The sequence below is a fragment of the Salvelinus sp. IW2-2015 genome, linkage group LG15 (genome assembly GCF_002910315.2).
Source record: "Salvelinus sp. IW2-2015 linkage group LG15, ASM291031v2, whole genome shotgun sequence".
NCBI classification, from domain to species: domain Eukaryota; kingdom Metazoa; phylum Chordata; class Actinopteri; order Salmoniformes; family Salmonidae; genus Salvelinus; species Salvelinus sp. IW2-2015.
The window spans coordinates 25,648,374-25,664,885 of NC_036855.1; the positions used below are offsets into that span (position 1 = coordinate 25,648,374).

Below are 16,512 nucleotides of genomic sequence, written 5' to 3' on the forward strand. Positions count from 1 at the left end.
GCCCAAAGGTTAAATTTGGTGTGACTGTCATTGTGCAATGCTTTACATCGTCATCACTCGCTCTAGGCTGCAGTACCCATTTGGTTACGTCTCCAAGTTTAATCACTGCAAGGTAAAAGGCCATACAATAAATAAAAAAATGCACAAGGGCACAGCATTTTATTCTTCACTGTGGGAAAGGGGTGGAAATACTTGTCATGTTGATATGCTTTTTGCATATTAAACATTCTAGTTTTGAATGCTGAGAATGCGTCATGCGTGATTGAGTTGTTTCCCGCTATTCGTTGATTACGGTAGCGCATCCCCATATCTAATTGATCATCTTAATAAACTAAACTTTTTTTGCATACTCAAACGGCCTACTATTTAGGGCGCAAGTATGGGTATTTGGACATGACCAGTATGTTTTCCCACTTGGAACCGACAGGTTCGCTTGAACTTATTCATGGTTTTCTGGTGTGGGATTTAAGTCAAGGTCAGAATAAGGAATATCTTTTGACAACTCTATTTCTGTGATCTCCACCCCAAACGAATACATGGCTGGCACATGCGTTTCCCCATGCTTAAGTTCAATGTCAGAATACAGTAGGGAGAAAAGTGCATTTTAGTGCGAGTGACTCAGGTCAGAATTCCCCCTTACAATCAAGGAAGGTTGGAATGAAGTGTTGGGGAGTTGACAATTTACATTTTCCAGTAGCTAAACTATCCTAGTAGCCTACTTAAAATAGACAGTTGTGCACAGATATGGGTGTAGTACTCACCTAAATAAAGTACAAGCATGCATGGGTCAACTAACTATTGCATAAAACAAGGAGACACTGGCAGCCATTTCAGAATTTGACATTCAACATGGCTGTCAAGTAGTAATCAACAACACACAGCTAAATCTAGGTCCTAAATGAACAAGCAAAAAGATTCAAACAACGGAATATTCTGGAAATAAGGTAAAAAWAACTGTTCCATTAGCAAAAGCTAATGGGTATTCTTTACTGGTGTATAAACCGTCAACTAACTAGCAGTTAGCACGCGACTAACGTTGCTAATTCAACAAACTTACCATGGGGATCATAGAGCAAAGTCGAACTGCATGTCCAAAACAAAGATAATCGTTTAGTTTTGGCTAATAACAGAGTTAAACTTTAGAGCTGGCCTAGGCTGAGTTTGAGAAGACAGAGATACTTAGGGAAATTAGTATTAACGGGCTTTCAGCACTAGCGTGTGCTGGGCTTTATTACGCATATTACAATAATAATAAACAACTTTAACAGGCAAAATGCTCACGTTAAAATATTTGTTACATGACGTCAATGTCTTTAAATATCGTTATTATATTTGCTTATTTCTTGAATCGAGACGTTCTACTTCCTGATAATTTACGTGGCACGAAGATTGACAAATTACAGTAATGTAAATAAATGACGTGTTTCTATTGGTGTTCAGATGAACGGTAGAGGCGGGCGTACCTTTCGGACCTTCCTCTCCTCTGTGCGCAGTACTGTGAGGGAGGGGAGCAAGGATGAGGTTTTCGCGGCCTGTAGAGTTGGTTTCAGAAATGTAACGTAGTTATCGCTTCGACGGATGTTTTACACGGACCTAAAGTCAATTTGAAGCTGCTGGCGCTCTAAACGGTTTGCATATTGGATAAATGTACATGCTAATGTGCTCTTTACAGGTGTTTACTAACTAACTAGCTAGCTAACGTTACATAGGGAGGGTAGCTACCAGAAATTGTGGGTGTGAGAGCCAATATAGGTTGCTAGTTAACTTGGTCAGTAGACTAACCATTTGTTAAAGTATAACTGGACAATAACCTCGTCTCTTTACTCATCCATACTCGATAATAAAAATTACGTCAAGATTTAGCCTAGATGAGTCTTATGGAATGATCCAGATAAACAGCATTAACAGGCCTCCCACGTGAGTGTTCTCTTCTCGGCGGGCCAGTTTGAAAGTGGAGTGTTACCTGGCGCGTGGTCTATAGAGAGAAATTAGTAATGGCATCTTTTTCTAGGCAATAGCTCCGCCTTGGTTCGTTGGACAAAGCCTATGGGAAAATGAATGGAGTTTTTGTACGTTTTTTTGATAAACGCCCAAAGTAAGGTCTGTGGCAAACGAAGGCTTAGGAGATATTTTACGTTTTATTCTATGAGATCTTAATCAACTAAACAATTAATTTGTGAATTTTTTAGAAGCACTTATGTAATCAGAAAAAGCACAAAGGTTTCATAATTCATAAAGGTCATGTTAACTGACTGATATTATCTCATAGAACAAAACGTATACGATCTACGCCTGTAACAGACCTTATTTTGGGCGTTTATCTCAAAACCCGGTTCTTTCCCCAAAGGAATGGCTGAACGAACTCGTTTCTGTTTTTTAGGACTACAAGCTGGCAAGCTCTAAACAGGACAGGAGCAGAGAGAGTGGGGGGTTGTTTGTGTGATAGAGACTGTGATCGTGCTAAGTAATAACACGTCTTTACCTATAGAAAAAGCACTCAAATCCAGTCATGAATTGACAGAGGTTGCCAACCACCACAGGACTTATTTCCAAGTTTGAATAGGCATACTTTTCAACAGGACTTATTCCCGCTGATCAAATCAAACTTTATTTGTCACATGCACTGAGTACAAGTGTAGACCTTATTGTGAAATGCTTACTTACAAGCCCTTAACCAACAGTGCAGTTCAAGAAGAGCTAAGAAAATATTTACCAAATAACTAAAGTAAAAAGTAACACAATAACATAATAACGAGGCTATATACAGGGGGTACCGGTACCAAGTTAGTGTGTGGGGGTACAGGTTAGTTGAGGTAATTTGTACATGTAGGTAGGGGTGAAGTGACTATGCATAGATTATAAACAGCGAGTAGTAGCAGCAGTGTACAAAACAAATGGYGGGGGGGGGTTCAATGTAATAGTCTGGTGGCTGTTTGATTAATGATGAAGTATCAGATATCTAGAGGCTTTTCCTCCAGTGGTATTTGTTCTAAGAAATTCCATTGTAATGGAATTACGCTGACACTCAGATTCACTTTAAGATGTATAGTATACCAAACAAAAACCATTGATTTCAAAGGACTACTTTTAACAATTTCCACTGAACATTTTATAAAAACAAATTTACAGGAAGAATTGTGCAGATACATTTAGTAACAAAAACTGATACTAAAACTAAGGGAGATTTGACCAAACTTAGCAAGTATTTTATTTTACTGTGTTCAAAGTAGTCGTTGTGCATAGGGTTGTATGGTTCTTTGAAATCAATGTTTTTTGTTTGGCATACATTTTAAAGTGTAAAAAGTATCAGCGTAATTCTGTTACTGTGAAATTGCCCTTTGATTTTTATGTAAGCTCATTATATTCCAGGCTCTTGTTATTTCACACATTCATAATATCCTTGACACCATGCATACGTTTGACCAGTGGAGCTGACTGCTGCTGTTATTCTGTAGGTGCATGAGGCTCTTGAAAAGCCACACTGGACTGCGAGGAAGTCAGAAAGAAGACCAGGAAGTAGCTTTTAACGAGTGGCGATGGCCTATTCTAACTACAGCACCCTGAACAGGGCTCAGCTCACCTTCGAGTATCTGCACACCAACTCGTAAGTACCGTCTGTGGTATATATATATTTATATCTCATAGCTACACACACCACACTATCATTAATACTACACACATCACATGGAGGTCACAAATTACAAAAGACACATGAAAGTATTACTCAACGTTTTTCCAATGTGGACATTGTAAAGAGGAGAGGAATGTCATTGTGGATGTCAAGTGATAGTGATTTACAGACTGGCCACACTATGGAGCAGGACATTGCATTCCTTGGATGCTGATAGTCAACAACACGAGGGACTAAAATTGTGCCTTTTTTAAAATCTCACAAGATGGTTGAATAGACTACATAAAAAGGAACGGTTATGCTAAAAAGCCTTTTTACTGCAAAATATTGCTGCATCGTACGGTTGAAAGACCTTCCTGAGCAAAACGCGGAGTAGTAAAAAGTTGAAAATGGCTGCTAATGATGCCTGCATAACCAAGTCATTGATGGATCCAGCTGATAAATGACAACTGTCCAGGGTGTCTGAACTTTTGCTATCTCCCTGAAAACACTATACAAACAACTACTGTTTGACCGCTAATGGCTCAGAGAAGGCCAGTGGTATAAGTAATTTATGGACAGGTGCAATGCACTTTGGACTAAGGCCAAGATGAGAGRGACTAACACCATCAAACAGCACACCATAAATAGCTGATGCAACTTGTAGATCAACGCTCTCCCCTTAATTAAGACGTGAAGCCCCCCGGTGAAATATCTTCAACATATAAAGCCCTGTTTACATAAAATGGGCAATTAATAAAATTGTATATGAGTCTAAGCACAGCCCGACTATGTAGGACTCATGAAATCACCAGAGACCAACTGTACATGATGCTTGATGATGATGCAGCCAAGGTGCGAATTTTAACACCCCCGCACACACACACATACTGTACTTCTTTATGCAGAGTGCTGTTGAACTCTGGCCACATGTAAATAACGCCACATTCATGGGTTGCCAGAGCAAGGAATACCATCCCCACAGGGGTGTTTTTATGTTCTAACATTTGGAGAGGATAGAGATCATAACAGGTATAACAAGGTATTCTAAAAATAAGGTTAAAACTATTTTGTGGTCCCGTGTGGCTCAGTTGGTAGAGCATGGCGCTTGCAACGCCAGGGTTGTSGGTTCATTCCCCACGGGGGGACCAGGATGAATATGTATGAACTTTCCAATTTGTAAGTCGCTCTGGATAAGAGCGTCTGCTAAATGACTTAAATGTAAATGTAAAACTATTAGCTTCCTAAAGCCTCTTATACCTGCTGCCTGAGGTTAATACTTAATGCACTCCACCCTCTCCTGTGGCATTTCCTTTCAAACAACAAAAGGAAAGGATAATGTGTGCCTTTACTGGGATGAATGAATGGAACAGCTGAAGAGGAAAAAGGATACAAACTGCATTCAAACCTGGATCGGCCATGTTGGCCCACAGTGCCAAAGCCTTGGCATTCTTTCTGGGAGCTAGTATGCGTGTTCAGGTCTCAAGCAAGGTTACACCAGAACACCTCTGCTACACATTGCCTGACGACTCAAACTGAATTCTTCCGCTGCTCTATGTTCGCTATATATTTCAGTCTGACACTGCCGTCGTTGAAGTAGTTTGTGGTAATCTCAAAATGGGGGGTGTTGTACAAAACAAAGTCATCAGCGATTGGATCATTTCAGTCAGAGTATCAAAGCCAATGCCGCATTACCTCTAGCCTAACCCATCGGTTTCTGGGATCAATCAGAACGGTTAAAATATATTTACATTCTAGAAATCGTCTGAGAGGTACTCAGATCTAGACTCATTGTGGAGAAGGCGCTAATGTCTGTGGGCGTAGTGTTTGACCAGAGCAAGGAGTTGGGGTAGCCAGGCAATTACATAAATACTCCAGTAGAGAATCTGAAACACAAACTCACTGGGCCATGGCCTCATCAGACCTGCTCTTACTTGGGGCCACGGTGAGGCCGCTGGGGACTTTTTGCCGGCCTTTACATAATGGCTAACTGTGAATATGGGTTAAGGACATATATTTATTTATTTTACCTTTATTTAACTAGGCAAGTCAATTAAGAACGACAGATTTGTACCTTGTCAGCTCGGGGATTCGATTTTGCAACCTTTCGGTTACTAGTCCAACGCTCTAACCACTAGGCTACGCTGCCGCCCCGACATGCTTCCGTACTTTTGAGACTAGTATTTTTTTTACACCTCCCGCTTTGGGCTGGATGTGTCAATGTGTAGTTCATACATGCATAATTACTTTCTTACCTCAATTAGCCATGAAATCCCTAGTTTGAAAGCGACTGTTTTCTGGAAGCTGTGCTACGCCATTTCCCCCAGTGGAGGCTGGTGGGAGGAGCTACAGTGCCTTCAGAAAGTTCACACCCCTTGGCTTTTTCCACATTTTGTTACAGCCTGAATTTAAAATGGATCACATTTAGATTTTGTGTCACTGATCTACACACAATGCCCCATAATGTTAGAGTGTAATTATGTTTTTAGAAATGAAAAAGTATGGTGAAGGGAGCCTGTACAGAATAAAATATTCCAAAACATGCATCCAGTTTGCAGTAAGGCACTAAAGTAATAATGCAAATATATATTTTTTGTCCTGAATACAACGCATTATGTTTGGGGCAAACACAACACATCACTGAGTACCACTCTTCATATTTTCAAGCATGGTGGTGGCTGCATCATGTTATGTGGGTATGCTTGTCATTGGCAAGGACTAGGGTGTTTTTTTTATTATGAGAAAAGGAAATAGAGCTAAGCACAGTTCAGGCAAAGTCCTAGAAGAACTTGTTTCAGTCTACTTCAGACACTGGGAAACAAATCCACCTTTCAGCAGGACAATAACCTAAGACAGAAGGCCAAATATACACTAGAGTTACTTACCAAGACAGCATTGAATGTTCCAGAGTAGCCTAGTTACAGTTTTGACTTAAATCAGCTGAAATCAATGGCAAGACTTGAAAATGACTGTCTAGCAATGATCAATAACCAGCTTGTAGAATTTTTTWAAAGAATAATGGGCAAATATTGTACAATCCAGGTTTGCAAAGCTCTTACCCAGAAAGACTCAAAGCTGTAATCGCTGCAAAATGTGATTTTATAATGTATTGACTCGGGGTTATATACTTATTTAATTAAAATGTTAAAAAAAATATTAATGGAAAATACTATGTACATTTTTCTTTCACTTTGAAATTAGAGTATTTGTTTGTAGATCGTTGACCAAAAAATGTATGAAATTCATTTAAACCCCACGTTGTAACAAAAAAATGTAGAAAGTCGAGGGGTGTGCATACTTTCTGAAGGCACTGTATAGGACAGGCTTATTGTAATGGCTGTAATGTAATTATTTGAACAGTCAAACGTGGTTTCCATATGTTTGATTCCATTTATTCCATTCTAGCCATTACAATGAGCCTGTCCTCCTCCTATAGCTCCTCCCACCAGCCTCCTCTGCTTTCCCGCCCACGTAGGCCAGCCCTCTAGCAATTTCAGTTCCAGCCAATGAGATTCAGGCCCTCTGCATTTGAGTGACAGCTAGCAAGAGACACACAGCAGAGCGAGAGAGCAAGCATTGACGTGGTGCACATAACTCAGCAAAAAATGTACTTTCCTTTTTCAGGACCCTGTCTTTCAAAGATAATTCGTAAAAATACAAATAACTTCACAGATCTTCATTGTAAAGGGTTAAACACTGTTTCCCATGCTTGTTCAATGAACCATAAACAATTAATGAACATGCACCTGTGGAACGGTCGTTAACAGCTTACAGACGGAAGGCAATTAAAACTTAGGACACTAAAGAGGCCTTTCTACTGACTCTGAAAAACACCAAAAGATGCCCAGGGTCCCCGCTCATCTGCGTGAACGTGCTGCAAGGAGGCATGAGGACTGCAGATGTGGCCAGGGCAATAAATTGCAATGTCTGTACTTTGAGACGCCTAAGACAGCACTACAGGGAGACAAGATGGACAGCTGATCGTCCTCGCAGTGGCAGACCACGTGTAACAACACCTGCAGGACAGGTACAGGATTGCAACATCTGCCGAGTTACACCAGGAACGCACAATCCCTCCATCAGTGCTCAGACTTTCCACAATAGGCTGAGAGAGGCTGGACTGGGGGCTTGTAGGCCTGTTGTAAGGCAGGTCCTCACCAGACATCACTGGCAACATCGTTGTCTATGGGCATAAACCCACCGTCGCTGGACCAGACAGGACTGGCAAATAATGCTCTTAATTGACGAATCGCCGGTTTTGTCTAACCAGGGGTGATGGTTGGATTCGCGTTTATCGTCGAAGGAATGAGCGTTACACCGAGGCCTGTACTCTGGAGTGGGATCGAGGTGGAGGGTCCATCATGGTCTGGGGCGGTGTGTCACAGCATCATCGGACTGGGCTTGTTGTCATTGCAGGCAATCTCAGCGCTGTGCATTACAGGGAAGATATCCTCCTCCCTCATATGGTATACAGCCATACTGCTCGTTCTGTGCGTGATTTCCTGCAAGACAGGAATGTCTGTGTTCTGCCATGGCCAGCGAAGAGCCCGGATCTCAATCCCATTGAGCACGTCTGGGACCTGTTGGATCGGATTTCATTACCCCCAGAAATGTCCGGGAACTTGCAGGTTCCTTGGTGGAAGAGCGGGGTAACATCTCACAGCAAGAATTGGCAAATCTGGTGCAGTCCATGAGGAGGAGATGCACTGCAGTACTTAATGCAGCTGGTGGCCACACCAGATACTGACTGTTACTTTGGATTTTGACCCCCCCCCCCCCTTTGTTCAGGGACACATTCCATTTCTGTTAGTTACATGTCTGTGGAACTTGTTCAGATTATGTTCCCGTTGTTGAATCTTATGTTCATACAAATATTTACACATGTTAAGTTTGCTGAAAATAAACGCAGTCGACAGTGAGAGGATGTTTCTTTTTTTCCTTTTTTTGCTGAGTTTATCTGCGCGTATATGATATAGCACGCTATTTTCGTGGACTACTTTTGGCTCATGGGGGACTACGTTAAGAACTATTGGCTAAAAAGTATACAAAAGTTCAGGAGAATCTCTTAGAACACCTCAAAAAGCAACTGTTTTGATTATGCAGTTTGTTGAATTTGCTATCCATACAGTGCATTCAGAAAGTATTCAGACACCTTGACGTTTTCCACCTTTTGTTATGTTTTAGCCTTATTCAAAATGTACACACTACCCCATAATCACAAACAAAAACAGGTTTTTAGAAGTTGATAGTTTAAAAAAGCTCACATTTACACAACTATTCAGACCCTTTACTCAGTACTTTGTTGAAGCACCTTTGGCAGCGATTACAGCCTTGAGTCTTCTTTGGTATGACGCACCTGTATTTGAGGAATTTCTATCCATTCTTCTCTGCATATCTTCTCAAGCGCTGTCAGGTTGGATGGGGAGTGTACAACTTGCACAGCTATTTTCAGGTTTCTCCAGATATGTTTGATTGGGTTCAAGTCCGGGCTCTGTCTGGGCCTCTCAAGGACATTGAGACTTGTCCCGAAGCCACTCCTGCGTTGTCTTGGCTGTGTACTTGGGGTCGTGGTCCTGTTGGAAGGTGAACCTTCGCCCCAGTCTGAGGTCCTGAGCGCTCTGGAGAAGGTTTTCATCTGTTCATCCTTCCCTCGATCCTGACTAGTCTCCCAGTCCCTGCCACTGAAAAACATCCCCGCAGCATGATGCTGCCACCACCATGCTTCACCATCAAATTTTATTTGTCACATGTGRCAAATACAACAGGTGTTGGTAGACCTTAACATGAAATGCTTAATTACTTAACCAACAATGAAGTCCAAGAAAGAGTTACCAAATAAATAAAAGTAAAATGTAACAACAAAATAACAATAACGAGGCTATATACAGGGGGTACCGGTACCGAGTCAATGTGCGGGAGTACAGGTTAGTCGAGGTCATTTCTACATGTATGCAGGGGTAAAGTGACTATGCATAGATCACAGGTGTCAAACTCATTCCATGGATGAATGAGTGTCTGCGGGTTTTCGCTCCTCCCTTGTACTCAATAGAGGAATTAAGGTCAACAGCTAGTAACAAACTCCCCTCACCTGGTTGTTTAAGGCTTTATTGAAAGGAAAAGCCAAAAACCTGCAGACACTCGGCCATCCATGGAATGAGTTTGACACCCCTGGCATAGATTAACAGCGAGTAGCAGCAGTGTAAAACAATTGGGGGGGGGGGGGGTCAATGTAAATAGGCCAGGTGGCAATTTAGTAATTTATTTAATCAATTATTATTCAGTCTTATGGTTTGCCGCTTGCCGTGCGTAGCAGAGGGAAACAGTCTATGACAGGGGTGGGCAACTCCAGTCCTCGAGGGTTTGATTGGTGTCACACTTTTTTTCTCCATCCCTAGAAAACACAGCTGATTAATCAAAATTGTATTCTAAACTGAAGATCATGATTAGGTGATTATGGAGTCAGGTGTGTTAGCTGGGGATGGGAAAAACTGACACCAATCAGGCCCTCGAGGACTGGAATTGCCCACACCTAGTCTGACTTGGGTCACTGGAGTCTGACAATTTTTGGGGCTTTCCTCTGACACCACTAGTATATAGGTCCTGGATGGCAGGAAGCTTGGCCCCAGTGATGTACTGGGCCGTATGCACTACCCTCTGTAGTGCCTTACGGTCAGATGCCGAGCAGTTGCCATACCAGGCGGTGATGCAACTGGTAAGGATGCTCTCGATGGTGCAGCTGTAGAACTTTTTGAGGATCTGGGGACCCATGCCAAATATTTTCAGTCTCCTGAGGGGGAAAAGGTTTTGCCGTGCACTCTTCACAACTGTCTTGGTGTGTTTGGACCTTGATAGTTCGTTGGTGATGTGGACACCAAGAAACTTGAAATGCTCAACCTGCTCCACTACAGCACCATCAATGTTAATGGGGGCCTGTTCAGGCAAGCCTTTTTCTGTAGTCCACGATCAGCTTCTTTGTCTTGCTCACATTGAGGGAGAGGTTGTTGTTGTCCTGGCACCACACTGCCAGGTCTCTGACCTCCCTGTAGGCTGTCTCACATCGTTGTCGGTAATCAGGCCTACCACTGTTGTGTCATCAGCAAACTTAATGATTGTGTTGGAGACGTGTTTGGCCACGCAGTCGTGGGTGAAGAGAGAGTACAGGAGGGGACTAAGCACGCACCCCTGAGGGGCCCCAGTGTTGAGGATCAGCGTGGCAGACATGTTGTTGCCTACCCTTACCACCTGGGGGTGGCCCGTCAGTAAGTCCAGGATCCAGTTGCAGAGCGAGGTGTTTAGTCCCAGGGTCCTTAGCTTATTGATGCGCTTTGAGGGCACTATGGTGTTTAACGCTGAGCTGTAGTCAATGAACAGTATTCTCACATAGGTGTTCCTTTTGTCCAGGTGTGGAAGGGCAGTGTGGAGTGCGATTGAGATTGCGTCTTCTGTGGATCTGTTGGAATGGTATGCGAATTGGAGTGGGTCTAGGGTATCCGGGAGGATGCAGTTGATGTGAGCCATGATCATCCTTTCAAAGCACTTCATGGCTACCGACATGAGTGCTATGGGGCGGTAATCATTTAGGCATGTTACCTTRGCTTCCTTGGGCACAGGGACTATAGTGGTCTTCTTGAAACATGTAGCATTTACAGACTCTGTCAGAGATTGGTTGAAAATGTCAGTGAAGACACTTGCCAGTTGGTCCGTGCATGCTTTGAGTACACGTCCTGGTAATCCGCCTGGCCCCGCGGCTTTGTGAATGTTGACCTGTTTAAAGGTCTTGCACACATCGGCTGCGGAGCGCATGATCACACAGTCGCCTGGAACAGCTGGTGCTCTCATGCATGCTTTCAGTGTTGCTTGCCTTGAAGCGAGCATAAAAGGCATTTAGCTCGTCTGGTAGCTCTCATCACTGGGCAGCTCGCAGCTGGGTTTCCCTCTAGTCCATAATAGTTTTCAAACACTGCCACATCCGACGAGCATCAGAGCCAGTGTAGTAGGATTCAATTTTAATCCTGTATTGACGCTTTGCCTGTTTGATGGTTCGTCTGAGGGCGTAGCTGAATTTCTTTTAAGCGTCCTGATTAGTGTACCGCTCTTTGAAAGCGGCAGCTCTAGCCTTTAGCTCAATGTGGATGTTGCCAGTAATCCATGGCTTCTGGTTGGAATATGTACGTATGGTCACTGTGGGGATGACGTTGTCGATATACTTATTGATGAAGCTGATGACTGAGGTTGTATACTCCTCAATGCCAGGTTTCCTCCAGACGTGATGCTTGGTATTCAGGCCAAAGAGTTGAGTCATGGTTTCATCAGACCGGTTCCAAACTTCTTCCATTTTAAGAATGATGGAGGCCACTGTGTTCTTGCGTACCTTCAATGCTACAGAAATGTTTTGGTAGCCTTCCCAAGATCTGTGCCTCGACCCAATCCTGTCTCGGAGCTCTACGGACAATTCCTTCAACCTCATTGCTTGGTTTTTGCTCTTACATGCACTGTCAACTGTGGGACCTTATATAGACAGGTGTGTGCCTTTCCAATTCATGTCCAATCATTTTAATATACCGCAGGTGGCCTCCAATCAAGTTGTAGAAACATCTCAAGGATGATCAATGGAAACAGGATGCACCTGAGCTCAATTTCCAGTCTCATAGCAAAGTGTCTGAATAGTTATGTAAATAAGGTATTTTTGTTGATAAATTAGCAAACATTTCTAAAAACCTGTTTTCSCTTTGTCGTTATGGGGTATTGTGTGTAGATTGAGGAAACATATATTTAATCAATTTTAGAATAAGGCTGTAACACATTCCAAAATGTGGAAAAAGTCAAGGGGTCTGAATACTTTCTGAATTCACTGCATGCCTTCAATGCCACCCTGGGTGACGGAAACGCACTTTCTAAAAAATAACAATTAATCACTTTAACATAATCACTGGAGACACTTGGGTGCTGCTATGAAAAAGGTCCATTACTTAGTAGTATCGACTGTCAGGCCAGATGAGAATTTGTCCCAAGGCGCGCAATTGGCCCAGCGTCGTCCGGGTTTGGGGAGGGTTTGGCCGGGGTTGGCCGTCACTGTAAAATAAGAATTTGTTCTTAACTGACTTGCCTAGTTAAATAAAGTTTGATAAAAAATAATCTGCCTGATTCAGGTCCTTCAAACCTGCATGTATTCAACTAGCTAGGGCTGGTTGACTCCAGTATCACATAGTGTCKCACCTAAAATCTACACCAGGTTCCATTCTGCCCCATTACCCCAGCTGTCAACTTTCACCAATGAGTCAGCCACACCCCACAACTTCCATTATGTTACCCAACCTTGGCCTGATGATAGCACAGGGCCCAACCCCCACCCACATTGAACGCACTGATGTTTACACTGACTTGAAATTGTGCTTGCTGGCACACTCTCCTTGCCTCAGCAAAGTGTTATGGAAATGTAATTTTTTAAAGACCAGAACTGTAGGTTGATTGGTTGGATGTTTGTTTCCAGAACGACACATGAGTTCCTGTTTGGCGCTCTGGCTGAGCTTGTGGACAACTCCAGGTACCAACAATGCARTTCTCTGTTCTTAATCACAATTCTTTGTTCTTCTATCTCTACCCATCCAAAATGTTTGTATGCGGGACATCATGCATAAGTGTTGGTAAATCACAATTGCAGCAAAACAATACTGAACTGATTCAGGATTAAACTGGTGGGAAATGTATTTGTTAGTATTCTCTGTACTCTGAAATAAAAGGTAAAAGCATTCTAATTGGAACCGCATCTAACCACACTGGTTTATCTGCCTTCTGATTGGTCTGCCACCTGCCAATCATCTCCTACAGGGATGCAAATGCCACCCGGATTGACATCTACACAGGTATACACACATACATATTGCTTCACATACACCGGTACATAGATTTGTGTCTGTGGAAACATTTACATTGCTCACCTCACCCCTCTGACACTACTATACAGATCACGCTGCCTATCAACAATCTAGAATACCTACAGTGCCAATGGTTACCGGACTATTGAATTTTAATTATAAGCTACACCCAGTATTTGACTAGTTCTGTTTTTAGAAAGCTTAGTTTCAGCTATTGAAAAAGCCATCTATTTCAGTAGTAGTTATGTGTGTTATGCTTTCTCCTTTCCCCTCTTGTGTCTAACCTGTGTGTGGCTTTCTATCTCATCCACCTCCTGTTGTAACTTGTGTCTAACCCCTCTTCCCCTCGTGGCCAACAGAGAAGAGACAAGATTTGCGTGGAGGCTACATGCTATGTTTCTTAGACGACGGCACAGGAATGGACCCCAGTGAGTTCCATTCAAATGAAATGACTAAAGTGGACAGTAATTAAGTTGATCCACAAATCTATATATGAGCTATAAGAAATACCATATATGATGGTTGTATTTCTCTCCTATCTCTCAGACGAGGCGACCCATGTGATCCAATTTGGGAAGTCCACTAAGCGTACACCAGATTCTACTCACATCGGCCAGTATGGAAATGGTCTCAAATCGTAAGCCTCTCACACATAATATATACCCCTTTGCAGACACTTTCATACATACATTTAGTTCATACATTGATAGTGATTGTATGTGGTCCTCGCCGTAATTGAACATGCAACCTTGGGGTTGCTAGCGCCACGCTCTCACCAAGTGAGCCACATCGTTTGTGTGTGTGTTTCTCTCTAGGGGCTCCATGCGTATTGGGAAAGACTTTGTTCTGTTCACCAAGAAGGACAACACTCTGTCCTGCCTGTTCCTGTCTAGAACGTTCCACGAGGAGGAGGGGCTTGACGAGGTCAGGGGTCAGCTGCAGCAGGCGCTCTCCCATCCAGCAGACACACTGATGATATGTCCAGTGGCTTAAAACATAGTGTTTTATTTTGTGACTGTCGTGTTATACTCTGATTTACTGAAATAGCCTTTATTGACTATGTCCACCTATTTGAAACAACACATTACATCACCTCTTGAGAAGTGTGTCAGTATGTATCTTAAGGTTGTCCGTTTGTCTCTTGTCAGGTGATCGTACCTTTGCCCACCTGGGACCTACTGACCAGACAGCCAATCACAGGCGACCCTGAGAAGTTCGCCATAGAGACGGAGCTCATCTACAAATACTCTCCTTTTAAAAACGAACAGCAGCTGATGGAACAATTTAACAAGATAGAGGGCAGCAGCGGTGAGACGTGTGTGTGTGTGTTAGAGGTCGACCGATTACGATTTTTCAACACCGATACCGATTATTGGAGGACCAAAAAAGCCGATACCGATTAATTTTTTTTTTAATACAAATAAATATAATGATAATAATAAAAATATATTATTATATATTTTTTCAATAATGACAATTACAACAATACTGAAATGAAACACTATTTTTAACTTAATATAATACATCAATAAAAATAAATTTAGCCTCAAATAAATAATGAAACATGTTCAATTTGGTTTGATTAATGCAAAAACAAAGTGTTGGAGAAGAAAGTAAAAGTGCAATATGTGCCATGTAAGAAAGCTAACGTTTAAGTTCCTTGCTCAGAACATCAGAACATATGAAGCTGGTGGTTCCTTTTAACATGAGCCTTCAATATTCCCAGGTAAGAAGTTGTAGTTATTATAGGAATTATAGGACTATTTCTCTATACGATTTGTATTTTGTATACCTTTGACTATTGGATGTTCTTATAGGCCCTTTAGTATTGCCAGTGTAACAGTATAGCTTCCGTCCATTCTCGCTCCCTACCTGGCTCGAACCAGGAACACATCGACAACAGCACCCTCGAAGCAGCGTTACCCATGCAGAGCAAAGGGAACAAGTTTCCAAGTCCAGAGCGAGTGACGTTTGAAACGCTATTAGCGCGCACCCAGCTAACTAGCTAGCCATTTCACATCGGTTACACCAGCCTAATCTCGGGAGTTGATAGGCTTGAAGTCATAAACAGTGCAATGGAAGCATTGCGAAGAGCTGCTGGCAAAATGCACAAATTGCTGTTTGAATGAATGCTTACGAGCTGCTGGTGCCTACCATCGCTCAGTCAGACTGCTCTATCAAATCATAGACTTAATTATAACATAATAACACACAGAAATACGAGCCTTAGGTCATTAATATGGTCGATCCGGAAACTATCATTTCGAAAACAAAACGTTTATTCTTTCAGTGAAATACGGAACCGTTCCGTATTTTATCTAACGGGTGGCATCCATAAGTCTAAATATTCCTGTTACATTGCACAACCTTCAATGTTATGTCATAATTACATCAAATTCTGGCAAATTAGTTCGCAACGAGTCAGGCGGCCCAAACTGTTGCATATACCTTGACTCTGCGTGCAATAAACGCAAGAGAAGTGACACAATTTCACCTAAGAATGTGTTCTTAACTGACTTGCCTAGTTAAATAAGGTGTAAAAAAAATACACTGCTCAAAAAATAAAAGGGAACACTAAAATAACACGTCCTAGATCTGAATGAATGAAATATTCTTATAAATACGTTTTCTTTACATATTTGAACGTGCTGACAAACAAATCACACAAAATGATCAATGTAAATCAAATTTATCAACCCATGGAGTCTGGATTTGAGCACACTCAAAATTAAAGTGGAAAACCACACTACAGGCTGATCCAACTTTGATGTAATGTCCTTAAAACAAGTCAAAATGAGGCTCAGTAGTGTGTGTGGGCCTCCACGCATCCGCCAATCCTGGACAGTCTGTGGTGCACGTGGCGTTGGTGGATAGAGCGAGACATGATGTCCCAGATGTGCTCAATTGGATTCAGGTCTGGGGAACGGGCGGCCAGTCCATAGCATCAATGCCTTCCTCTTGCAGGAACTGCTGACACTCCAGCCACATGAGGTCTAGCATTGTCTTGCATTAGGAGGAACCCAGGGC

General features: G+C 42.4%; 1 protein-coding gene across 1 annotated transcript in view; it reads left to right on the forward strand.

Annotated features, from left to right (window-relative positions):
* Nucleotides 1-1,466: 1,466 nt before the first annotated feature.
* Nucleotides 1,467-16,512, forward strand: part of LOC111973992 (ATPase MORC2A-like) — a 30,355-nt gene continuing 15,309 nt past the window's right edge. Inside the window, 8 exon segments of the mRNA XM_070447055.1 lie at nucleotides 1,467-1,628; nucleotides 3,456-3,604; nucleotides 13,101-13,154; nucleotides 13,439-13,473; nucleotides 13,845-13,913; nucleotides 14,032-14,122; nucleotides 14,301-14,409; nucleotides 14,634-14,800. Coding sequence (XP_070303156.1) covers nucleotides 3,537-3,604; nucleotides 13,101-13,154; nucleotides 13,439-13,473; nucleotides 13,845-13,913; nucleotides 14,032-14,122; nucleotides 14,301-14,409; nucleotides 14,634-14,800 — 593 coding nt within the window. The 5' untranslated portion in view covers nucleotides 1,467-1,628; nucleotides 3,456-3,536.